Consider the following 27,101-nt stretch of genomic DNA (forward strand, 5'->3'; position numbering starts at 1 on the left):
GTCAGGGCTGTAGTTTATTCAAAGGGAGTGTACCAAGTGTACTGTGTGTTTCTAGGTAAAGAGGTTATGGATATATAAAAAATGAAATGTTGTAAGGTTTTGGGGTTTTTTTGTTTTTTTTCTTGTGGCAAAATAAGCTGCTGTTCAGTTTTCTGCCCACCACTGACACACATTCTCCCGTTCCTTTCTCTTCTTTTTGCTCTCCCCCATCTCCTGCCTCCTCCTCCTTGTGTCTATCTGCCTCCACAGGGGAGTCAAGCCAGGAGCTGGGCCCCCCTCCGTCCGTGGATGAGGCAGCCAACACATTGATGACGCGCCTGGGTTTCCTTCTCGGAGACAAACTGAGCGAGGGGCCAGCCGGTACCCAGTACAGCATGGAGGAACCCGAGGCGAGACAGGTACCAGAAATATGCTTTTTTTTAAACTATTCTCAGCGATCTGCACTTTTTCCCTGATGATAGAGTTCATCACGTGATGCACGCAGTGTGAATTTGATAAGAAGCCTTCTCTCAGATTAACCCAGTAAATACTTGTCATAGCTACAGACTTTCATTCTATTTATCCTAATCTATATCTGAGTCAAACAGTCTTGTAAGCTATGTGATTTTCACACATTTGCATTGTGAGCGATCGCACTTGGAAACTTGAACAAACACATCTGATTCGATCTGTTTTGACATTTATCTTCATAATATTCGTGTTTACAGTCAGTTTTGACAGATCTTTGGAAGTCAGGGTAGCCAGATCAAAGGACTTTTCAGTAAATTGCCCTCATGTGCCAGAGTGCTTTAGATTCTGAGATTACCAGTGCCTCTCCATCAAGTGTCAGATATCCTCCTGCCTAATTAGCTTTTTATAAAACAAATATGATTATTTTTTTCCTTATTTAGATTATTTCTAGATTATTCAAAGGAAGTTTCTTGAGCCGACACGCGGCAGGTTAGACTTAATGTTTTGCTCCTGCGCCGTAACCTTTCTATTTGTGAATTTGTCAGTTGTGCAACAAACAGCTCCTGGCACAAGAGACTTGCTCTAAGCTCAGCAGCAGATGCCCTGGTATCTCTACCTAAACCTAATTTGACAGGTATGAATTTTCCAAACTGTGCAAGGAAAAACAGTTGCCGCGGAGAGGCAGCGAAAGAGAAACAGGGTGGGACGGGGAGGGGGGGTACAAGGGGCTAACCTGTTGCTGAAGCATTCAAGGCAGGCATAGGTATGTGTTCGCTCTGAAACAGTGTGGATAAGCGATTAGACTGATGGACTGCCTGTGCTTGATGTGAGCGCTGCTGTAGCAGTGGGGGTGTATAAATTGAGAGAGGTTTATTCAAGCGGCTCTTTTTAGAGACGTGACTCACACGAGCACCCCGCTGCATCGTGCACACAGTACAAACTTATTGTTTTAGATATCTGCCCCAAATACTGTTCTCTGGATTGCAATTTTGTTTGATTCATTAACCACCAAAAATGACAAGAATTGCCTCGAGACACCATCTATTAGCAGATAAAAGAGTGGGCTTTTGTTGTAATTCTTCTCATTTGCTTGGGATTTACTAGATTTTAATGGACTTTGGTTAGTGCAGTAATTCAGGGGTTTGACACTTTGCCCTCCACAAGACAACAAAAATATGCAGAGTTAGGGATTAGCAGATCTTGATGTAACCATAAACATACAGAAAACTACTGTTAAAGTAATAATAACCACGTAAGTGCAACATAATATAAGTAATATCGTTTCAAAGCCAATTTCTAAATGTTCATTAAGTGATTCTAATTCATGTCTGAGACGGTGACTGAAGATAAAAGTGTATAATTCAAAGGAGGTGTGCATGTTTTGATAGGCAGTGTTGGTCAAGTTACTTGAAAAAAGTAATCAGTAACTAATTACTGATTACTTCCCCAAAAAAGTAATCCCGTTACTTTACTGATTACTTATTTTCAAAAGTAATTAATTACTTAGTTACTTAGTTACTTTTTAAAAACACGATTTACAACCTGAATAGGTGATAAAGCGATAGATCTTTCAGCCCAATTCTACTTTTTCTGCATAATCCATCATACAAAATGTAATCAAATGGAAAAGTCTCTTTTTTTTAACTTGTTTATCAGTTTTAATCTTTTAACTTTATGCATCAAGCAAAAATTTAATTATATGCAACATTCTCTGACTTGAATAAATTAGTTTAACATTTAAAGCTATTTTCTGCACATTCCAGCACATAAAATAAAATATTTTTTGTGTTTACACTCACTCTTTCAAATAGATGCAAGTAAAACACAGCAGAAAATAAATAAAGTCAAAGACTCAGCGGTCCTTTTGCTCTATTTTCACCTGTAAAGCAGGAGTGGGGTAGGCGGAGGTTTACCCTGGTGCAGGTGTGCCGCGGTCAGTTGAAGAATCCGCGACTTTCTCTGTGAGTTTCCCGTTGCGCACTCGGTGCTTGCTTGGAAGTTTAGGGGGTCTTTTCGCTGTAAAAAGAAGTTTTCTTCCCACGCACAATGGACGCTAATGTTTTTGTCACTTTTTATGGAATCAAACTCAAAGTAAGGTCAGTACTTCCACGCTTTAAACGCTGCACGCTCATACTCTCTCCCACAATCGATATGTGATCCATTGTTGATCTGCACACAGCTGTTGTCACTAACGGCGCACTCGCTTACGTCACTGTCGTGAGACATTCTCGCAAAAAATCACGGTTTTAGTAACGCAGTAACGCAGCGTTCCTATGGGAAAGTAACGGTAATCTAATTAGTTTTTGCAATAGTAATCCCTTACTTTACTCGTTACTTGAAAAAAGTAATCAGATTACAGTAACGCGCCCATCTCTGTTGATAGGGCAAAAAAATATTAGCTCAAGATAAAAAACATACATTCATATGCCATCCAGATATTGGTAGGATACCGCTACCTTCAATTTTTTAATTTTCTTTATATATCTTCAAATCACACCAACAGTTTTCTCAAGGTTCTTTATATTTATAATGTCGAGACCCTTCAATAAATTTTAAAAGCTGCTGCTTCGAAGTTGGGCGTTTTCACATGGGCGTCTATGGTGATGGTCTCTGCCTCAAATGGCTGACATAGTAGCCCTGGTGGGGTTACACTTGACATATAATGGGAAATAATGGCTCTGATACTACTCTGATACATTTCTCCAGCCACCCTGCTGGACAAATGATGTAATAACGCAGCTTCTGTCAGAAAAAGGAAGAAAATAAAGTGCTACATGGCTCTAAAGGCTTATCAGTGAACACAATATCAATATTTAAAAAACAAAAAACTGTGTGTTCGTTTTCTTGCAAACATCTTTGTTGTTGCAGAAGTCAATTCAAGATTCTTTGTTTGTTTTTCTTTGGGTCTCCCTCTATAATGCATAAATTCTCCTTTTTGGCATTTTTAAGGTGATCTTTGGTATGCTGGGCGTCTATAATTCAGTGATCATTATAAAAAAATTGCCATTTAACATGTTTGACTTCCTACAATAGCTGCTGCAAGACTCGCCAGCTGATAGAACAAGGTGACCTCAACTTGCAGAGGGTGCAGTTAATTGCCTTTCATACTCGCGTGCTCTCGCTCCCTAAATAGATGCAGTGCTCTCCAAGTTCAATCCAATCCACACGCGACATTTAAGGTCAAACCTACAGAAGGCTGCGTTCGTTATCTGAGCTGATAGAACTGCGGCGTGGTTGAGCGCACGCAGGGTTGAAGATTTGTCTGCTGGTGTGGATGTTTGGTTACATCGGGGTCAAGCTCTTGTAAACATGACACTTGAGCGGTCTCATCCATGAAGACAGCAGAGGGCAGCGGTGACTGAAATACTGGTTGACAAATTGTTATTCCGCAGGCACAGAAACACTGTTTAGTGTCAGCCAGAGGGCATTTACTTAAAGTGGAAGTGTGTTTACAGGTGTCACAGTTATCCCACTAATCTAGTAGTACTCTGCAGTGTGTGTATTGTTGAGGTGAGTAGTTGTTTATTGTGAAAACATATGAGTGTTCAATGGTTCCAGGTTTTCAAGTGTGAGGGTTTGCTGCTTTTCTTAAAAATAAGGAATTACAACTACAACAATTTTTCAACTTATCAGTTAATCGGCAGCGTTTAGATAAAAGTTTTCATGTGTTTGTGTAATAAGAAGACTTTATCACAAAAATAATGGCGAACGGACTACATTTGTGCAGTGCTAGTCAAATCAAAGGGCCACATTGTCTGTCATTCACCCACTCGAATAGATAATAAGCAGTTGCTTGGTTATTTGGAGCAATCAGTAGATTAGTGTCTCTCCCAAGGACATGTTGACATGTGGACAAGTGGACCTGAGGATCAAACCAACAATCCTGCGATTAATTGTCACCCTGTTCTCATCTCCAACCTCAGGAGGCCGTCAACAGATAATTGGCAGATTAATCAATACTGAAAATAATCATTTAGCTACAGCATTACTCCTGACTCTGGATGTCTGTTGGCTAATCTAAAATGTATTTGCTTGGTGTGTCCCTTCAGACTTCCTCCTGCAAATTAAACTAGACCAGATTTTGCCCTGAGCGCCACTTCACCCCTCTTTTCTGTCTGTGCTTAGGAGAGATTTCCGTGTGTGCCTTTCAGTGACTGACGCAAATACGTGGTTACTTGGCTTGCTTGTTTTTCTGTGACTGTTGCATGCTTGTATCCTATAAATTTGGGCAGGTTATGTGTTTTGCACAAGAGTACATCTGTGGGTGTTCAGAGCAGCTGCTGATTGGATGCAGCAGAGTGTTTATATTTTGTCGCCTGTGGTCGATTGTCTCCTAACCCGAGCTGACATCGAATAGTCACTCCAGGGTGCCTGGAAAGTGCCAGGACTGAAAATACTATACATTTATACTACATATAAGATTGTAGTTATGGCAAAGAAGAGGAAAATGTGCATGAAAATAGGGGTTTCTATGGATCTATAAATGCAAGTTAAAGTTAGTATTAGTGTTAAAATGTAACACTGAATCTCTCTATTGTTTTCTGAAAAGAAACCACATCACTGTATACAGTACATATGCTACTTGTAAAATGTATTGGCTGTAGTGAAGGTACCATTATTAAGTATTTTTAAATGCAACTGCCAGGAGTGTTGAGTGTATTTGTGTTTGTAAACATGCTGTACATTTGCAATTTTCGTTAGTTATGCAACGTGGCCTAATTGTTAAAACTTCTTCAAGTGTATCTTGTAGAGAAATGGAGCATATTATGAGTTAGTATTATATGTGTTTGTATACATGTGGGAGAAGGACTAAGAGGATCAGCAGGGGGCTGAGCTTTTGAAAACTGCAGTATTGGAATGGCATTTTCCTTCATATGAGTCACATTTTAAAAGTTCAAACGCTGTACTTTTGCCATTAATACCCATGTGTGCTAATGGAGCTGTGGGAGCCAAAAAAATCTTTAAAACTGTGTTTATTTGTGTCCATCCTAGGGCCAGAACCAGAGGATCAGCCCGTGTTCCACCCTGACCAGCAGCACTGCCTCCCCACCTGCAGGCAGCCCCTGCTCAACCCTCCCCCCTGCCATGCCCGGCCAGGCTGGCAACAGGGACTGCGCCTACGGTTCTGTCACTAGTCCCACCTCGACACTGGAGAGCAGGGACAGCGGGATTATCGGTGAGATCTGCGTGCTGATTCACATAAAACGCCCGTAATGAACATGAGTACATTCATGAATACAGAAAGAAGAAGCAACAAACCCCAAAGAAACTTGAGTTACAATATGATATCGTATCTTAGGGGAAAGAGAAGAGGGAGGGGGGTTGTTTTTGTTTTGCTGTGGTCTTTGGGGCTCCTTGTTTTTTTATGTCTAGGCCATTGAGTTGGGTGAACATGGTAATTCTGCTGGTTCTTTAAAAAACTGTATCTCTACATCTTGTTTTGTCTGAGTTAACCAATCAGACGACTCCAGGTTTTGACCCATTGGCTGACCTTAATGGCAGCTTTATTGGGTTTATGGTGGAGGTATCTACCCCGGAGTAGGTACTACATTTCACCCAGGAAATAATGCTGCTTTCCGTTTGAGGTGGGATGTTGGAAATCTGAGCTGGAATAAACCCCACCAAACCTAATTTCATAATCTGAGATGGTAGCAGTGCACGCAAACCTTAGTAAATCTGTTCTGTACATTACTGATTTGTATTTGTTACTTGTTGAATTAGCCATATACAGGGCGCTGACTAGGCTTTGTCTGTGATTGTTCTGTGGTAGTGTTTTTAAGATCAATAAACAGCCATTATGCTGTATTGTTGTGTATAGAAAGCAAAACAAATTTTGTTTTCCCCACTACTACTACTGAAATGCAGTCAGTTCAGGAGAGACATCACTTAAATGCCTTTACAAGGTATCCAAGGTAAAAGGAATGCAGGGTTGCCACAAAAACAAAACTAAAGAAAGTACGCCTGAGAGTTCCAACAGTGGGAAAACGGGCCTGTGCATTTCCAAACCACTCTGTACAACTCTGATTGTGTGCTAAAGCCAAAAATCGTAAAATGATATTTTGAATTGTGCAAAACAGTTTGATTTAAATCTGAGTCATGACCAACAAAAAGAAAAATGGTCATTCTGAATGCCATATCCAGACCCGAGCAAGGTACTGTCCAAAAGTCTTCTTTGATCTGGTCTGTGATCAGTTCCCAGTACAGCGAAGGTCCTTTCCTGGTTTTTACACCAACTGGAAGCAGCTTGATACCTCGCCATCATCTGTGGCATTTATGCATCAATTGAAAGGAATCAGGAGCGCCGAAATGCTCTCTGGTGCGAGGCAAAAGTCGAAGCAGGTGCCGTCATTGTTTCCTGGCAACAATGGTGAACACCTGCAGTTTGATGAGGAAAGCATTGCATCAACATACCATTGATTCAGAACAACAGCAAATAAATGTGAAAGCAGATGGGCTGGGTGGGTGAAAAGATGACAAAAGAAACTCAAACAAACCCAGTGTCTAAAACAAAAGAAATGATCTAAAAGACTGTGTCATTGTTTGTGTTGCAGCAACTCTGACCAGCTATTCGGAGAACATGGAGCGAGGCAGCAAATACGGCGAAGGCTCGCGGGGAAACCTGAAACTGTGGCAGTCTCAGAAATCAGGCATGGACTCGTTCCTATACAGGGTGGATGAAAACATGACTGCCTCCACCTACAGCCTCAACAAAATCCCTGAGCGAAACCTGGAGAGCATGTCCTCCCATTCTGCCCACTCCATCCCTCTGTACCTCATGCCCCGCCCTAATTCTGTGGCTGGTGAGTCCCTTTCTCTTTCCCCATCCCTCAACTGTGAAAGTTTTTTAAAAAAGGTATTTGTCCAGGAAGCCAAAAATATGGTTATTTACAGGCGAACGACCATGCAGCATACAAATTTTGCCAAGCTAGGGAGCCTTTTCTGGCAAAATTGGATTGAGCTGCTGGTGTTTAGCCATGTCACGCCCTATTTCTGACTTCTTACTTGCTTCCTCTTCACTCCTTTCAGCCTCTCTTCCCATGCTTGTTGTCCTACAGGACAAACTGTAATCCTCCCCTTTTGAATTATTTTGCTAATTTTTTGTGATCGCAAAGGCCCTAAATATATAAATATTTAGCGTCTTGCAGGCTAATTTGCATGACATAACCTGTATTTTTATTGTACCACAAAAGGTTGTTTGAGTATCTGTAGCCTTGTGGGGGTTCTTCTTTCATTTCAGAGTAACTTAAAAACTGAGGTCTCAACTACATTTCTCCTGCAGTTCCCTAAAATTCGGTTTATTCATAAGAGTAGCTCACATGTGCTTTGATTTGATTACATTTCTCCTTCATTTTTGGGAGAAAACTGCTCCAATTTCTAGCTGTCATGGGGTTATGTTGAAATTTTGGGCAAGTGTAAATCCATGCTGGTATTTTGTTAAACTCTCACAGCCCTCTGGTGTAGATTGAAACCATGCAGCAGAATAATACAGTGTGGGAAAGGGAGCATCTGCAGAATAACATACTGCGGCTGGAAGAATATTACACAGGAGAAACTGGCATTTGTATCGCTAACAGAGGCCTTGTTGATATTGGGGTTTTTTGGCCTTGAAAAGCTCCCGAACATAACAGTAAATATTTTAGGAAAAAATGTCAGTTTTATAACACAGAGGCTGCCCTAACGGGCCTGATTGTAATATTGTTCTCATCAGAGAGGCTGTTACAGACGATGAGCTCTGTTATACCTTCACCTACTCCTCCTGGAAAAAGAGTACATGCGTGCAGACTCTCTTATATATTTCACTAAACACTGTAATATGCCTGACAAGGCCTGTCACTGCAGCTATGACCCTCTCTTTATGCTGGTCATGTTCTGCTGTTTGACTCTGTCTGGCAGCGCAGAGACACTGTCGGGTTTAGAGATTCATCCTCGATCTCATCTCCGCCCCGCAATAGTCAGATCTTCAAAAGAGACTGAGTGGGCTAGATACGGCTTAAAAGACATGATACAAGCTGCAGATGATGCAAAATATAAAATGGAGAGAGTAGAAAAGGTGTGAGCGAGGGAAGAATAAAAAAAAAAAGGGAAAAGAGCATATGATTTGTCTGATGGCATTTGTGTTCGTCAGGAACAGGAATTCCATATTGAGTAGTGGGAGATGGATACATGTGGAAGAGGAGTGAAAGGGAGTAATCATAATCTCTCTTTCTCGCTCTGCCTCTCCTCCACAAAGAATTATTAGATGATGTAGGGATGGGAGGCAAGCACAGGCTGAGGATTGGCTGGGCTCACACAGCAGTGGAACATCAAAGCCCCAGGCATTAACCGTTTCTATCCCCAAGAGTGACAGAGACTCGCTTTGATGTGCGGGGAGAGAGGGAGAGCGATACGGAGCGAGAGCAGAAGGCGACTGGGGAGGAAAGAGAGAAGGGAGGGGGCTACTCTATTACCTAATGAAGTCAGTGCGTTGGTAGAGCTGAGGATAGATATGGAGGAAGGAGAAACCAAAACCAAGATTTTTTTTGTCCGTTCACACGTCATGATGATTAAGACAAGTATTGAGTAAATTGTAAAACTGGAGGACTTACAAACAAAAATTGAACAGAAGGAGAGTGAAAATGGTTAAACCGCAGGGTGGGAACTCCTGACCACTGTTGTTTAGGCTTGAAAAAAGAAGGCTAACATTTCCCACATTGACACTAGATGGCCTTTGTTAGATCCTAGATCCTTCTCACCTCACTGATTTGTTGTAGAAGTCCAATGAAAACAGTGGAATCGACGATACTGCCACGTTGATTTAGGAATCTTGTAGTTTTTAGGGATACGGTTTTGGTTTTTATTTAAAAATTAAAAAAAAAAAATTAACAATAGGGATGATTAATTAATTATAAATATAATCTTACTTGTTATTACATGTATTTATTTCCTGTTTCACAAATAAAGGACAAGTAATAGTGGCTAAGAGCTTGTCTACGTACAACTGCATATCCTGGTGTTGATTATGCTAATAAGCTTTCAATAGAATTGAATTTTTTAGCCTAGCATAAACAGCCTAATATAGCTTATTAGCATAATCAACACGAGGATATGCAGAGTTGTACGTAGGCAAGCTCTTAGCCACTATTACTTGTCCTTTATTTGTGAAACAGGAAAATTGAACTGGGACACAAAACTCAGACATTTGTTACACTAATGGCAAATATGTTTCCAGGCAAAATATTTCTAGTCTAAGGTTAAAAAAATCACTTAGCTCTTTTAACCAAGGCGAAATGAAAAAAAGTTTTGTTTTTATTTGCTATGTACTGTGTACTATGGCCACATGTAGAGAGGATGATGAAATGTAAAAGACTGATGGTGATATCTTCGTTCAGTGCCCACAGGGCACAGATTCAGTTCTGACTGTTTTTAAAAGCCTTGTGACCAAAGATAGCCTGGGACAAAATTCAGATAATGACAGTAATTTAATACCTCACAATGTGACTTCTGCTGTGACCTACATCTACAAACCAACCGACTGTAATGCGGCATGAAATGATGCGCTGAGCAGCGCGACACCGGCATGTGTTAAACAAATTGTTTGAATTTCCAGCAAAGCAGGAAATTCGAGTGGCAACCTTCAGGGATAAAAAAATTAAACCACCCTGGAAGTAGTTTCATTCCAGTTTAAGTTTCTCCAGTGGTCTCTTGCGCCAAAAGCCAGGCAATCACCATAGACTATCATTTTAAAAAGCCCAATTTTGTATCGTTCAAAAGTATTTTTTCAGTGCCATAATTTTGCCAACCAATCGAATGTAAAATGCTGTAATAAGCACCAACGCCACAAACACGCCGCGATTTTCAGCCCGGTGACTACAGCTGACGATAATTCAGCCATTGTGTTCAATTCGTGCTGTGGCTACATGATAACTTGAAATCCCTCCTTCATTCACACAAATCCAAAGCGAAGTTTTACCTCATATTACCCATGTGAATTCAGTCATGTTTGAAACCTGGAAATAATTAACAGCCTAATGGGCATGAGTAAAAACGTTATTGCCTGTATGTCAATTCACCTCATTATTTAGACACTAATGTAATCGGGCCACTGTAAAACTTAATGTTAGGCTTTTTTGTTTTGTTCTTTTAAAACTTAAAGCTTTTTTAACATGGGAGTTTGTGGAGATTGACTCAGTTTCAGAGTCAGCCTCTAGTGGCCATTTAAGGAACTACGGTCTTAAAGGTTACCACTGGGTGTAGGTGTTATTTTTCTAAGTCTACATACATCAAACTTTTTGTTGTAACTAACCAATGAAGGTCTACACCTGAAGTTGCCAGATTAGTGATGCAAATACTGTGGAATCTGCAGGTGTTAATGACGTAATTTACTATGTATTTACAAGAATACATAGACGTCTCAAGAATCTAGCACCAACAGATATAACTGCCTGGGGAACTGTGATATTCATTCTCAGAGAGAAGACTCGCTCTTTAGTCTCCAAATTCACTAAATTAAGGTAACGGCTCACTTGAGATAACGTTTTTCATTTGGGGGATGCACAGTCTACATTGATTTCCTTTTTCCTTCATTTCTTTTCCTAATTTCCTTTCTGGCTTTAGTCTGCTTAGATACATGGTGTTTTAACACCCAGAATTATTGTTTAAATACCTCTACCTCCATTATTTATCATTGCAAGTCATCTCTCTGGTAGATGAGAGGAGAACAGCGAGGCATACAGAGCTCCAGCAGCTACCTCATATCTGTGATGAGTAGTCGACTTCCTGGCTGATACTGGCTCTGGATAGCAGCCCAGCTGGTCTTTGCGAGTGTGTGTGTGAGCGTGTGTGCGTTTATGCCGTTTGTCGCTCTTATAAACAGGAAGTGTCTGATGTGGCTGTCATTACCCAAAGCTCCCTGTTGCAGAGTTCAACATTTTTCTCACTTTTTTTGCTACACCTTCCATTCTCTCACTGTTCCACACTTGGGTTTTTTTCCCCTCTCTTTTTCTTTTCACTATCCGTGTAGTCTTAGCGCACTGGCACGAGAACTGTGAATGTGATCCCCAGCAGCCTGCTGCATTGCAGATAGAGACGATGAGCACACGGATTTGAGTCCTCGCATTCAAACACAGTTGAAAAGGAAAAAAGAGACTTTTCAGCCCTGTAGGCCTGAGTCATTCTTCCTTGGTTTTGCAGGAAATTAATGGCTCCACTGCCCTTGCTTTTAGCCTAGTTGGATGGCCAGCACCTCCCAATTCAGCCAGGGCTGAGGCTTCGGCATTCTCAGCTGCCATTTTCCCTCCATTTTGGGAAACCCATGCGGCTCGTTTTTTGGGTCCATGGCTGGGGTGACTCAGGCAGTCAGCAACACACAAACACAGCCAGTACACATGCTCTGCACTCGACTAAGCTTAACTCCAGTGGCACAGAAGCCACGCTTTGAACCAAGGACAGGACATGGATCAGTGCTGAGGTGCTGGTGAGTGTTACACAGGCGAGAGGTGCCGGGCTTAGAGGCCTGCTCCTCTGAGATTTACCATGCCTTATTTTTTAGAACGCCTGCAGAGAGAGAGAGAGAGGCAGACGACAGAACTGAGAAGAGCCATGGATTTTCGGTCACACCTCTCTCCAACTCCTTGAATTTGAATTTTCAAGGAATTTGAAAACTTCAGGTATTGCGTGAAAGACAAATTTCGGAGCGCTGCTTTATTTTTTTCTGGATTACTAATACTGAAACCCATTCTGTTGATCATGATGTACACACCGAGGTTACTGCTGAGGTCTGGGATTACAGATGGGAAGAGCAGACCAAATGTATTCAGGAGTGCAAAATGACAGGAAATTACAAAATTGTTGTCCATCTGCGTTTATCCATCAAAGCTTGCGGAAGACGTTCTTGGTTGAGTCTACAGGTGCACTTCCATCATGTGAAGTGTTTCAGGCCATCTGGCTGAATTGTTTCCGTGTTTAAAATCTGCATGTCGCGGTGACGTGGTGACTTGGCAACTCGGCGCTCATCTGTCAAGGAACCACCAACCTCTCGATTAAGTCCCTTTAATCCTTTCTGCATTTGCCTCGTCTTTCCCCGCTCTCACCTCTTACTGAACCGAGGGGTTCAGGTGTGACGGGGAATCTGTGTGCTTACTCACACTGACGGCACCTAATCTCATTTAACATTCAGTGGTTCCGAGTGTTGGCCCTGAAGACACAGTGTGGTGTGAACAATCAGCAGCCAGCGTCAGACGGTGTTCACTCCATGAATAAGACATTTGTCTACTGAGCTAATTAATCCTGAGAGGGGCCGGATGGCATCTGTCTCCGTGCCGTGTGACAGACACAGAGAAGAGGGAATTTTAGGACATAACCATGTAGGGCTGGCTTTCTCTTTCCTGTAGGAGTCGGCAAGTGGAAGAGCAGAAGCCTGACAGCTGCCTCAGGACAATGACATGAACCTTTGCCACCTTAAGTGTGTGTGTGCCTGTGTTTGTGTGGTTTGGTTATTGTAGTCTCTGAATGCACATGTGTGCTGACAGTACTGTTTTTTTTTTTCTTCCTCTCACTCTTAAAACATTCCTCTCTGTCTCCCCTCTGCCTCACACACACAAACACACAGCTACCAGTTCGGCCCACCTGGAGGATCTAGCATACCTGGATGAGCAGAGGCACACTCCATTACGCACCTCGCTGCGCATGCCCAGACAGAGCACCACCTGCGGGCCGGGTCGCTCCGGGCAGGATCTGAGAGGTGAGCAATAAGCCAGAGTAAAGGAGAGCACAAACACACACACATTTGCACAAACGTGGACCTCCTTATATACCTACTTAACCTTCTTATCAGTTGTTCAGTACGAAAGACTTTAAGCATTGTCTTTACGCTGGCTATGAGAGCTACACGTGACAGACTTGAACTGATTATGCATTGAAATAATGAAGAAACTGGCACATTAGTGAGATCCGTCTTCCCCTCTCTATATAAAGACTCCAAATACAAAGGTATGAAGAATGTATTATGATAGAAAATTATTAATCTGAAAAGTTGACATCCTGGTATCTTAGTAACTAAAAGTACAAATCTCAAACTAGTGGATATCTGGATTTTGTATATTGGAAGAATGATAGGAAAGAAAGTAATATGGCTTGACTCACAGACAGATGGCAAAGTTATATGGTCATAAACCCTTAACACATGTATCAATCCCAAATAATGAATTGACCTTTAAAGAACAATTAAAAAACAAAAGGTGTTTGTTATAACATCGAATGAAGCACTTAAATGCTAAAAATTAATAAATGCCATGCTGTATATGTCCATCTTTTTTATACCGTATGGCATGTGCTTGGGTTTCGTTGAGCATTTTGTTTGACTCTTTAATTTTCGTGCCATTTCTGCATCAATATGTGATGACAACGTCTTTATTTATGTACAAATCAGGCAGTAGGTGACTGTTCACCACGTATTGGTAGTTTTCAACAAAATATCCTCCAATTCTTTAATTTCTTTTGTTTGTTTTCTAAATATTATGGGGACATTTAGTTTGGATTTGAGCATTTGTGTGATCTTTGTTTTTATAACCGGAATATGACAGTGAGGTGTGGATCTCACGGAGAAACCAAGCAGAGTGCACACTCAAGCAGTGGTGAATCATATCCTTCCTAATTGGTTATTTTACTCTGAGACCATAAGCTATTAAATGAACACTGTGCTGTACCAGGTAACATTAGAGATCTGGGTTTAATAACAATCTCAACAGGAAAAGTTTACAAAGGCCATAAATGAAGTGAGCAGTAGTCATTTTCTCATGGATTTCTAAATAACCACAGAATCCGCCCCCTGCTGGTCACTAGAAAGAACACAGGTTTAAGGCTTCACTTTTCAGACCTGGAGGCTACGCCCATCTTTTATGTATATGTACTATGATATAAACTGACCCATTGCAGTCATTTACTGTAGTGAAGCATTGCAAGGACTCGGATGATTCTGTGATCAGTAAATTTGTTTTGTTTTAATTTTTTCCACCGATCGGCCAGCTGTTTCACGTCATCCACAGTTCAGACGCAGCGATCGAGACGCTGTTCTGTTCTGTTTCTCATCCACAAACAACAAATCTCGCAAGGCGAAGCTGCATGACGAGCGAGTTATTTTTAAAATTCAAATCAAAGTCAGTGACGGTTCGTTTGCGCTCTGCGGTGTCTTTCAGATGCAAATGCCTGCACGTATCGCTAAGCTCTTATAACAGACCAGTGGTGCGGCTGTGCTGTTGGTGGTGAACTCCGGATGTCGCCGGCTGTTGTCTGTTGTGTCCTCGTGTCGTCCTTCCGTTTCGCACACAATGAGCATTTTGTCATACTGTCTCACTACTAAGATAAAATTTGTCTCTGTGCTTAACATTCAGAGTCCGCTTCACTGCACATTGTTCAAGTCTCGAAAGCAGCGAGTGCCTCTGTGATGGAGCAGCCTCCTTACCACATGGCCAAATGGCCTTATGTCACATTATGTGTCCCCTTGCCCTTCTTCCTCTATCACTTAGCCAGTAATGAGCGCTGTAATGACAGCCCTCTGCCATCCGAGCGAACACAGATATGCATCCCTGTGTGCTTTAAACACCTGTTAAGACCTCACTTAGATGAGATTGTGCTCGACTGAGCGGCGATGTGATTCCCCTGCTCAAGGGCAGCTGGCTGGCGACAGAGTCAAAGAGGTTTTATAGGGAAGAGAAAGGGAAGGAGGGACATGGACATGAAGGAAAAGGGAAAAGACAGGAGACATTGGGTAAGAAGTAGTTGCTCTCAAAGCCTCACTGTTACTGCCAGAGCCACTTGTTTCAACCTTCCTCCTCTAAGGGCAGCCAAGTGTGTTTACAAGCCAAACGACTGCATCCTAGCATGCTTTCTGCCTCCTTGGATCAGTGTCAGTGCCTCCCTGAATGCTCTGCTCCTCTGCTTTCAACAGGAGAGACAGAGAATGAGACAGAGAGAGAGAGAAAAGAGAATTGAAGAACAGTGTTTTCCCCAGAAGATTATGTGGGGACGAATTACCTCAAATAATTCTTGAAATTGAAACCAGACTTGAAGTAGGGAAAACTCAGACTTAAGGATGAACCAAAGAAAAGATTATTTGATCATCCACTTCAGTTGTATTCTGTTGTCTTGAAAGCCTTTTGGTGTTGCTGACCAGATTGTTGATTTTCTAATGATGACCCGCTTTATTTTTGACTATATAGCACCGGTTTGTAATTCTTCACACATGAATAGAATAATGAACAGGCCTCACATGACCACGGAAATTTTTGTCAGTTAATTGTCAAGTTAATTTTGAGCCTCTGCAATTCCTAAACAGTGCAAAATCTTTAAGAAGTCCCTTGAACTAAAGCTGAAAGTCTGCACTTCCTCATATCCTGGTACTTTGTACATCGCCTCACTGAATTTAAAATAAGAGGATAACTTACAAAATTGTGTCATTGTCCAAATATTTCTGGACCTTAGCTGTATTACCAGGTCCCTGCTCTCAATAATAGATGTGAAATGCAAACCTTTAGACAGATTCTACATCTAAGAAAGAGGCTCGCTGGGTATTTTGCATGAGAGGTTGCTGGATCTGGACTTACTGGAGACTGTTGGTTATGTACAGTATTGATCAGGTGGTAGCCAGCTGACAGATGCAGCTCTCTCTGTGGTTGATTCTGTCGAAGCTTCGTTTGATGCCAGCCATCGAGGGCCCAAGCTGTGCTGCTGTTTTGAGGAGAGTGAGTCAGACTGTAATGGACCTTCTTGTGCTCCTGCCTGCCTACCTCTAAGATTTACCACCCACCTTATCTTTTCACCGCAAACTCTCACATAACTGTACACTGCACACGCATTTATCCTAGCGTTCTCTCTCCTTGTCTTCGTCGCTCCACTCCATCCCTTCACCCCTCACCATCTTTTCACCTCGGCTCGCATACACAGAACAGGCTGATGGTTGCACCTTTTGGCTGATAAAATATTTTTAACTCCAAATGATTTTATTACTCCAATTTATATATATATATATATATATATATATATATATATATATATATATATATATATATATATATATATATATATACACACACACACACACTCCCTGACAGGAGTGAAAAGTAAGTAATAACTCTTAGAAATTCAGTTGAGCGCTGCATTTGATTAGACATTTAAAGGATAAGGTTTGTAATGTGCAGTATTCTTCTTACTGTCAACAAGTGACACAAGAATACCAAAGCAAAGAATAAATGGATGCCGCTAACAAGTATGACCTATGAAGCATGATGCAGTTCATTCATCTGTGCCATAGAGATCTATTGTTGTTGATTAACCTGAGCATGGTAATTTCTTTCCAGTAAGCCCCACTTATAGCAAACATATGACACAAGTACTCGCTCGAGCTACAAATGTGCATTCATTCATTCATTCAGCCTTTTAGAATGAACTTCATAGCGATTACTTTTGAAAAACTGAGCAGCATTGACCTGGTTATTTAAAAAAATAATCCCCTTTTTAGAGATGTTTCATGTCACGTGTGCACGCACCCGTATTTGTAACAGCGTGACAGGATGTGAACATTAGTGGTACTCCACCTCGGCTCGGTGGCACCCTTCCTTCCCCAACTCTGCTCGGTGGCATCCTTCCTTTAGTCGTTAATTAGGCTGAAACAAAATAATTCCTTCTTGAAACTCCTCAAAGTGCTTTAATTATAGAGAGTTCTGGAAAGACTCACTTCTGCTAATTCTTTGCTAATTAGTTATTTGTTTTGCTTTGTGCACCAGTAGGAGAGCGCCGTCTAGTTCTGTTGTTCACAGAGTATTCTGTAGAGTTCAGAAGTGGGGGAACTTAGAACAAACATTATATATGGATACAAAAGCACTGCAGGTCAGAAAAAACAAACAAAATGCATGTTGTGAAAACGGTGAAACGGTGGTCTAAAATTTGTTTTCCAACTTATTTCACACATTTGTTTTTTCGCACAGTTGGCACACAGCTGGAAATTGTCATCTTCAGACATTTTCTTCTACTAGAATTATTCAGCTTTGTGTAAGTGAGGGTGCTGCCTGGATTGCAGAAAACAGCTGACTTTTACCTACACTCTCCAAGTGCTGTCAGATATCATGCAGATCCTGCCGGGAAAGATCGGCATGTTGCACGATCTGAAGGTTAAAGATCTTCTGACGTCCGGTCCAGTTGCATTGAACATTTGCTGACATGCACCTCCATCAGGTGATGTCTAGAAAAGTTTAGGGCCACTAATTAGAACTACGGTGGTGTTTACAGTACACATTTATTTACAGTAAACACAACTGAAGAAGAAAGGTGGTTCTCATTTCTACTTTAGTTAATGTGGTTAGATAATGGTCTAGATTTGATGACAGTGCACCAACTTGTTCGGAGCTTCAGATACTGTTATTTGCTCTCCGAGTACAAAGTCATAATTTATGCAGTCTGCATCTGATAAATGCATTTTGACTCCAGCTATCTAGGTTTGTAATGTGTGTGTTGGGGTTCTTCAGGGGGTTTTGCATGTTATGTAACGTAATGACATAGTTTTTTTTCCTTTGCTTGGTTCTAAGACACAAGTTAAGTAATTGCTATGCCAACAAGGAAATAGTATTTGTGAAATGATCATTCGGTTACCACGTTATTTTTAAGATCACGCATTAGCCATAGGCACATCCAGGTGTAATATGTTGCTCTAAGCTTGCTCTGCAAATTACATAAGATCAGATTTTTTTTTCCAGCAAATATTATGTAAGTTCCTGTTGTTCTGGCCATGTATTTGCTTAGCTGTAGCTCTACATCAACTGCTATAAGGCATAACTCGAGTTACAGAAAAACAATCCTTCAACAAACTAAGTTTAAGCTGGGAAGTTGTTCACCTGACCTGAGATAACCCATCACCACACTCCCCAAGAGCCCCTTGCAACAAGCGGTGATCATCTAAACTGCTTATCATCCTCCTTCCCTAATATATCCCCTCTTCCTTCACTGTTGTGCCAGTTTCACTCTCCTTTCCTCTTCCCTCTTTTCTTGTTTCTGTCCTCCACCTCCCATTCTCCTCTCCTTTCCTCCTCCTCTGCTTCTCATCTTCCTCCTCCTCTTTTTCTCCCTCCTCAAGGCTGTTCAGTCACCGTGAGTCATCCTCACCTGGTGAATAATTAAAAAGTCTGAGACTCTCACTCCGTCTGGCCGTGGAGGGTTGGCGTTAGAGGGGGAGGAGGAGGAGGAGGGGGGAGGTGGAGTGATACCTTGCTCAATGCTGCCTGAGGTGGAGTGTTATGGGCAGGATTATGAGTAACTGCCAACCATCCCTCTCAATCGTGCACACGCGCACACACACTTGCTCTCACCATCCAAACAACTCCCCTAGCCCCTGTTCACAACATGGCTGCCATGTTTTCCTGAAATACCTGACACAGTGGAGCAGCGGTGGCTGTGCGACTTAACGTGCATGAAGAGATGTAATCGTTTCTGCCATTTGGAGGATGGTGTGAGGTTGCGCTTAGTAATTCCACAAGGACGGAAGAAGCTTTACGGGCACGTTTGGCGTTCAGTCACCCCCAAGATAATTGGATTAGCACCACTTAAAACTGAGTCTCTGGGTATTTAGCTTCCTACTTCATTGACCTGAGGTATCTAAGCTATTGTAAGTTGCAACACTGGGTGGCTTTCGGATCACCAGTTTCGCATCCTTCCTAGCGTAAAACCCAACTGGAAGAATTTTACATCAGCACAGAGTCGCTTCTGTCTGCCTCTGTGTGTGTTTGTTGAGTTAGCACTAAAATAATCTGACCTGGGAATATGGATGAAACGTCTTTTATTACACTGGGCTGCAGCTGGCACACAGCTTAGTGCAGTAAAACGCAGTGCTGGCCGTTCATTTGGTATAAACGTAGAGCAGCATTTTACCCACTTCCATATGTATCTGCATTTCTGCTGATTGTATAAGACAGAATATTCTCAGCGTAATCGTCACATTTCTTTTTGATTCTGCGATTATAATTAGCATTCCTGGAAAAAGGGCTAGTGCTTGCAACAGCACTTTGAAGTGCTGTGTGGTACAGGACATTAAGAGCAATATCAGCTCATTATCAGCAAACTGAAGTCTTTTAGAAAAGACATACAGCTCTAATGCAACGCTCACTCCCTCCTTGCCCCCTGCATAATTTGCAGCACTGTACCTGCACACACTGAAGAAAGAAATCTGTACACGTTCACCATCTTTCTCCTAATGTATAGTTTCTACTGCTCTGACTCACAGCATGCTTTTTTTTTTTTTTTTTTTTTTTTGCTACTATGCTGCAGAGTGTGAAATGAACTACTGCACTGGCTATTATCTGACCAGCAGCTGTTTCTCACTGCATACTGCAAGAATCTGATTAAACGTTACCCCAGCGTACAACCCAAAACGAAAACCAAGGTGAAAATCAGATTTTTACAGTTCGTTTGAGGTTCCCTGTAATAACTTCAGATTCTGGAATATTTTACGTGAAATTGCAGTTAACGGGCTTCAACACACATGCACATGCGCACATTTGAGCAAAATAGGCTGTGGAGTTGAGGTTGGAGTCTCTCTTCACGGGGTCGAATTACTGCTCGAACTGGATTCAATTACTTTTATGGGGATTGATTGATCTCGCCCAGCGCAATGGAACCAATTAGATTCTCCCAAAAGTGCAAACCCTCTCCAACCTCCCCTCCAGACATGCTGAGAAATGCGCTTAATGTAATTCAAAGGATTTCAATTAGTAATCGACCCTGGTCTGGTGGTTCCCCATATTTCTGACATGATGATGTGCTGATGCTGCTGCTTCCTCCCCCCCCCCCTCCACTGAGTTACACCTTACCCTGTGCTCTGACACACTGCACACCGCTGTCAGTTTCCATTCCTGTCCTCACTGCCTTATTTTTGCTTCTCTCTCATTACCCTCTTTCTTCTTCTCTCTGTCTTTCGCTTGCTGTTTGTCCCAGCTTCTGCAAATAGCACCCATGCCTGGCAATCGCAGTCACGTAAGTTACTTCAACTTTCATTTGCTGCAACAGGCAGCGTGTTCTGCTCAAACTCGCTCTGCTTGCTGGCTAATGCGCTACATGTGCTCCAACACTCTCACCAGCAAAGCGTTTGGATTATTCACGTAAAACTCTAAGCTCGAAATCGGGCGTAGCTGCCAAATGCTGAGATAACACTTAAAGGAGTGACACCGTCTAGAAAAGAGCGTGTTTTTACTCTCAAAACTCCAACCAGTTTAAAAGATGAGGCCTGGGAGATGACACTCAGAGGCAGCAGACTACATTTTTACACAGATTTTTATCACACAGCTTCTGAAGTTCATACCAGATTCATTTTAGCCTCATTAGTCTTTAATGGTCCATATGTTGTGCTGAAAAGATGCCCAACCTCTGCAGGACTTTAGTTTAATTACTCCCCCTAGTGAGTAGAATCAACAGTCGACCATGACTGTTAAAAGCAGTCACTCCCTCGACTTCTTAAAAAATATCTTTGACAACCGCGTGAACTCAAAGATTGTTTTGTTGTAAAATATGGGCTGGTAAGTGGGGAAGATCGACAATAAAATGGTGTGAATAATAAATTCCTGGGAAGTAAAAAGTTGTCATCTTTACGTCTTTAAAGTTAAATTTTCTTGCCTTTAGTGTTCCAGAAAGTGGATTACTCCAGCTACAACTTGTAGGGATAAGTGTGCAAAACGTCAAATCAGTGGTGCATTTACTGCCATATTGTGCACCAATGTGTAGCTAATTGTGCACTAATACAGATGGATACATTGTATGCACCTATATCGAGTTCATGCACGCTGTATAATATATTATTACTTGTATTAACGCAACTACAAGGTGGACTATTATTGCAAAATATTAAAGTAATGACACAGCTTGTCGCTGAAATACCACAAACTCATTCTCTATAACCCCGCAGTGCGTTTTGCTCCCTATCGGCCTCAAGACATCGCCCTCAAACCTCTGCTGTTTGAGGTGCCCAGCATCACCATGGACTCGGTCTTCACCGGCCGCGAATGGCTCTTCCAAGAGATCGACGCCCACCTCAACAACCCCAACGTCAGCACCAACCAGGGCGTGGTGATAGTAGGCAACATCGGCTTCGGCAAGACGGCGATTATCTCTCGCTTGGTGGCGCTCAGCTGCCACGGCACCCGCATGAGACAGATTGCTTCAGACAGCCCCCAGGCCTCACCCAAACGTAGGCATATGTTAATTTTAAATATGGTTTGCCTGGTTTTGACTGCACAATCTTAGTAATCACAAAAAAAAAAAAACCAAGCTGACTTCCAGTTTAAAATTGCAGTACTTTGGAAATCTTAATGAGTCTTCAGCCGTTATGTAAAAATATTTCACATATTTGAGCTGCCCTTGAGTGTGTTTGGCTGCCTTGTGTCCAGATGGAGAGGGGCTTCCTCTTACCCAACCCCAGCCTACGCATGGCACCCTCGGAGGAGGCAGCTGTCCCGGGACCCCAGAGATGAGGCGACGTCAGGAGGAAGCCATGAGGAGGCTGGCATCTCAGGTACTGGACACACCTTCACTTTTCAGCCTGCAGTAAACAGACAAAACACAGAAAAAGAATCCGGGTTAAACATTTGTCTCAAAGTATCAAAACACTACAGCTGATTGGTGTGTTTTTGACTTTTCCCCCCTCTCGTAGAGTGCTTTTACAAATGCAAATTATCTATTTTTCAACCATTTGCTTCACAAATAAGTGTGCTTGAAGTGATTGTAATATGAAATTTGCTGCTCTTATTTGATTGCCGTATATTAAGGCAGTGTAAGTGCACAAGCTCAAACCACTCATGTGTATTTCTACCTCCTGGCACTTCCATATCCCCCGACTTTTATTTTCACAGCAAAATCAGTTGCCAAATATTGTGTCAAGAGAATTTGCATGCCTCTGTATTGTTTTGGATTTTGCAAAGCGTATCTGACTACCGAGGGGGAAAAAATTTCTATTCAATCATCTAAATGGTCATCTTAGATTTAAGGTTAGCCTTGAAATTTCCTTGATTTGATAAGATAATTGTCTTTTCATGTCTTAAATTCACATTGTTAGTAGGATAGCCAGTGACATGCTCTTTTGAAAATACCTTTACCGAGTACATGCGCAGAGATGGCTCATGTTCTGTCAGAAATTATGCAGTTTCAAGCTTTTGAAAGAAAGTTTCTTGCTACCAGCAGGCACTCACAAGGGGCTTAGTCCTGAGGTGGTAGAATTCAAAAACAGGTGCTGGAGATAAGCTGCGACTTTGCCTTTGCCCTTTTGAAACGTTCCAAATTACGTGTGTGGCTCTTTGTTGTGGTAAATGCTTTTAAATGTTGAGCATTAACTTCCTCTAACCTGCCCGCGATGTAAACCCTTTGTGATGTGTGAAGCCGGCTCTCTTTCCTGCTCTTCTTCCTGTCTGCTGTTGCACCTCAGTACCCCCTCCTTCCCCTGCTGCGTAGCCATCTGCATCCCCAGTCCCAGCCTGATGCATTATGCAGATGTGTTTTAAAAAGAAAAAACAACTTTGCCAGGGAGCCTTATGAAATATTTATACCTGCAGAAAGCCATTTCCCAGCCAGGCTATTAGATCGTGTTAACTCTGTGAATTAATAATTGAGCTCACTCCCTTTTTCACCCCTTTTGTTTTAAAGCCCTTTATTCCACTGTGACCAAAAATTAGCATTCCATTTTGATTAGTCTTCTTTTTTTTACCCCCTTCCTTTTTTCTCACTGCCCTCTGATCGTTGCCACCGCTTCTGAAAGTTCAAGCTCTTTGTGATCTCTTAGTCCCCTGGAGTGCTCGGTCACACCTGCTGCTATTGTTTAGCCGGCTAACCTCTCAGAAAATTCACCTGCCCTCTGCTATTTTCCATCTCACCATGTGCCTGTGCAAAAATAACTTTCTTCTTTTAAAACTCATTCTTATATTTGCTTAATCAGTTAATTTGAACATGTTTCAAGTACGTAGCTGTGAATTATGACAGTTTAACACTTGACTCCTTCGTACAACAGTCTTCTCACACATGAGCATGCATGAACTAACTCAGAGTCAGTCTCTTTTGGCAGCCGGAAGCGATGAATTATTAATAGCTAAAACCATACAGCGAAACGAGCAGTATTATGTTTCATTATGCTGCAATCATCCACCATGAAGTTGACTCAATCCCAAATGAGTTGTAGCTGTTGTACACCGGGAAAGCTGGCTTTGCACTGACGGAGCCCTGAAAAAAGTGTTATTTCTAAAAGTGTGTCATGTGTCCCCAAGTGCTCCTTGACACCGATCTTGAGTTTGCAATATCCAAAGGTTGCTCAAGGTTGGGAGTACCAGAGGGAAATGGGGAGTGTTCACCTTTACAATTCTCCAAATGACCTGGCTTGCAATCTTCTCCCAACTCTCTGTCGCCCCCAGGTGGTGGCGTACCACTACTGCCAGGCAGATAACGCCTACACCTGCCTGGTGCCAGAATTTGTGCACAATGTTGCGGCTCTCCTGTGCCGCTCACCGCACCTAGTCGCCTATAGGGAGCAGCTGCTGAGGGAGCCACACCTGCAGAGCATCTTGAGTCTGCGGTCCTGCGTCCAGGACCCCCTGGCCTCCTTTAGGAGAGGGGTCCTAGAGCCTTTGGATGCACTTTACAAAGGTGAAGCATTTAGAGTTTGTATTTCTCAAGTATTTCTGCATATGTGGACAGATTAGCTCAACTAACCTAGGGAGAAGAGGGAAAAATATAATTCTGAAAAAAAAAAGGAAAACACTGGAAGATTATTAACTTAAACTATAGCTACCAGTTTGAAATTGCAAAAAATTGTCACTAAACGTAATAAATAGCTTTAAGTGTAGTATTAAGTAAAAGTAGTGGACAGGTGGTTGAAATTGAGTATGTCTTTCTTTATATTTTACTTCCAGTTAGCCAGTTAATTTTAAAAATGATCTTGAGCAATAGTTCACCAGGTTTTTTGATGGTATTTCAAAAATGTTCTTTGGACATTGGCTGCTTTTATTCATTTTCAGTCCAGTCCTTGTACATGAATCATTTTCAGATCAATGTTTATTTTTAAGCCACTTAACCCTGACCTATAAATCAAGCATTAAAAGGGCACCAAACTCAAAGGAAATAGGCAGTAAACAGACAGCTTAGCAAAGAAAATTTTTTAAATTGTATCTTTAGGCACTTTGTTGCCTGTCACAAAAAACCTGATTTTCCTCTGTTTTTTTAGTTGAATCTATGAAAAATGCCAAATATAACAGTTTGACAGGCATGAAATAGTATTTTTGCACCACCAAGGTGATTCATAAAGACCTATTAACAGGAAAAAAATGTCTTATCTTGGCATGCTATGAACAATTTTTTTTAGGAAACTGGGCAAGTGGAGTACAACTGGCAGGTTTGACAGGGCCTTTAAGGTAGGACAGATTAAAGAAAGGCTGGGATAGGTGGTTTAAAATAGTAACCATTACAATTCAGAGAAAACATGCATATTGCACTTGATCTGCTCTATGTGTTTGACAACATTATATTGTTAAGGTTTAGAGCAGCTACATTTGAGATGTCTGTAAGCTCCATCTTTCCCTTTCAGACATTAGTAGTTTCACTTCAGCTGTTTGAGGTCCTGAGCTGTTTATAATACATAAAAAGGTTCATCTTTTTATTACATGTTTTCACTTAATTTTCTCTGTAGGTCTAAATGTGTTGATAATTTACATATTGAGCTGTAATTTTTAACAAGTTAAAAGTATTTTTCTCACAATTCAAACTTTGTGCCCTTTCACAGTCTAATTTATTCCCTGACTTGACACATTGGTTCAATATTAATTTCCTTATACTCAAAGTACTCACAGTATAATTATTACCATATCAAATTACTTTCTCAGTGCTTGATCTTCAGTTGTGTTGTGGGCTCGGGAAGATATTTCAGTCAGGACAACTGTAGTCTAGAAAAAATTACATTTCCTTCTTTAGTAATGAATATTTTGGCAGAATGGTTCTGTTCTGGGACCTCTGTTAAACTTCCTCATACATACATGGAAAGCCAGGGCTGAGGAGAACAGCAGCAAGACACAGATGAAAGGAGAAACTGGGGTGGAGGAGGTTTGCAAAGTGGCTTGCACAGGGAGCAGCAGCTGTAGGCAGGTTAAAGCAGCATGCTTTTTAGCTGCGCCATAAGGTGATGTGGACTCGATTGCAGCAATTGGGGCTGAGCTTGACTTCATGGCCTGCCTGAACTTCCTCTAACCTTCACCCCGTGTTTTTCAGAGAGGAAGATTAACTCTGAGGAGGATCTCATTATCCTCATTGACGGCCTCAACGAGGCTGAGTTCCACAAACCAGACTATGGAGACACCATTGTCTCCTTCCTCACCAAAACCATCAATAAGTTCCCTCCCTGGCTCAAACTGGTGGTCACAGTCAGGACCACGCTACAGGTAGAAGTCATACCATCTTATTATTTATTTTTGACCTCTATATGAGTTCCTGTACTTGTGAGTATCTACAGTTTAACAGTATCGTTCTACCAACGTCATGAAAAATGACTTCCTAACTGAAATCATTCTGACTCTCCAGGAGATCACCAACGCGCTGCCTTTTCACCGAATCTCTCTGGACAGCCTGGAGGAGAATGATGCCATAGACCAGGACCTGCAGGGCTACATCCTGCACCGCATCCACAGCAGCCCGGAGATCCAGAACAACATCTCGCTCAATGGCAAGATGGACAACACCACCTTCGGCAAGCTCAGCACCCACCTCAAGGCCCTGAGCCAGGGATCCTACCTGTACCTCAAACTCACCTTTGACCTCATTGAGAAGGGCTACCTTGTCCTCAAAAGCTCCAGCTATAAGGTATAAATTTGTTATGGCTTTGACACTTATGCTAATATACCTAACCCGACACTGACCTCAGAATTAATGAAGTCTGTGCATGCACGTCACTTATTATTTGCAGATGCACTGCTGGAGAGCTGTTTTTGTTTACCTGCACTCTGACATGCATTGTGTAGAAGTACTTTCAAATAACTCTGTTTTTGACAGTCTGAATACAACACATCTTTCATAAATTATGCATTTGAAATGTTTTGTTGTAGTATTTCATTATGAAATATTTTATCTCACGGCCCCAGATTCATTTAATTTCATGTATTCAGACAGGCTTCCAAACTTTATTTCTTAAAAAAAAACATTAAAAAATGACATCTGATAAATCCACATTCTTCTCTCTAAGGAAGAGAAAGTGGAATAGTTGAAGATGGGCTGTACAAACATGATCCATTATTCATGTGGTGTAGGGTTATATCCAGAGGAAATCAGCATTACAAATCAGAGTCCCTCCTTCCATCCTTCCTTCCTCAGGTGGTTCCAGTCAACCTGGCTGAGGTATACCTGCTGCAGTGCAACATGCGCTTCCCCACACAGTCATCGTTTGAACGGGCGCTTCCCCTGCTCAACGTGGCTGTGGCCTCGCTCCACCCGCTGAATGATGAGCAGATATATCAGGCCATTAACGCTGGTTCGCTGCAGGTAAGCTATTCCAAAACACACAACACCTCAGACCTTTGGACCTTCTAGTGAGGCTGTCAGTGGAAGAAAACGGTGTTCTTGTTGATATTAAAACTAGACATCCTGTTAAGGGGCAAGGAGGAAATAAAATTCAGCTT

At 41.8% G+C, this 27,101-nt stretch overlaps 1 protein-coding gene across 11 annotated transcripts in view; it reads left to right on the forward strand.

The window, feature by feature from the left end:
- tanc2b (tetratricopeptide repeat, ankyrin repeat and coiled-coil containing 2b) overlaps positions 1-27,101 on the forward strand; it is a 167,750-nt gene that overhangs the window by 122,604 nt on the left and 18,045 nt on the right. For 7 of the 11 annotated variants that reach the window (XM_026178198.2, XM_026178200.2, XM_026178203.2 and 4 more), the window contains 11 exons: positions 250-398; positions 5,443-5,626; positions 7,002-7,250; positions 13,037-13,168; positions 20,404-20,442; positions 21,368-21,649; positions 21,849-21,973; positions 23,856-24,087; positions 25,702-25,871; positions 26,011-26,289; positions 26,797-26,964. In XM_026178198.2, the coding sequence (XP_026033983.1) occupies positions 250-398; positions 5,443-5,626; positions 7,002-7,250; positions 13,037-13,168; positions 20,404-20,442; positions 21,368-21,649; positions 21,849-21,973; positions 23,856-24,087; positions 25,702-25,871; positions 26,011-26,289; positions 26,797-26,964 (2,009 nt within the window). The remainder of the gene's footprint in view (positions 1-249; positions 399-5,442; positions 5,627-7,001; positions 7,251-13,036; positions 13,169-20,403; positions 20,443-21,367; positions 21,650-21,848; positions 21,974-23,855; positions 24,088-25,701; positions 25,872-26,010; positions 26,290-26,796; positions 26,965-27,101) is intronic. The other 4 variants (XM_026178201.2, XM_026178202.2, XM_080305388.1 and 1 more) reach the window with 2 other exon arrangements.

This window comes from Astatotilapia calliptera, chromosome 8 (genome assembly GCF_964374335.1).
Source record: "Astatotilapia calliptera chromosome 8, fAstCal68.1, whole genome shotgun sequence".
Lineage (NCBI taxonomy): Eukaryota > Metazoa > Chordata > Actinopteri > Cichliformes > Cichlidae > Astatotilapia > Astatotilapia calliptera.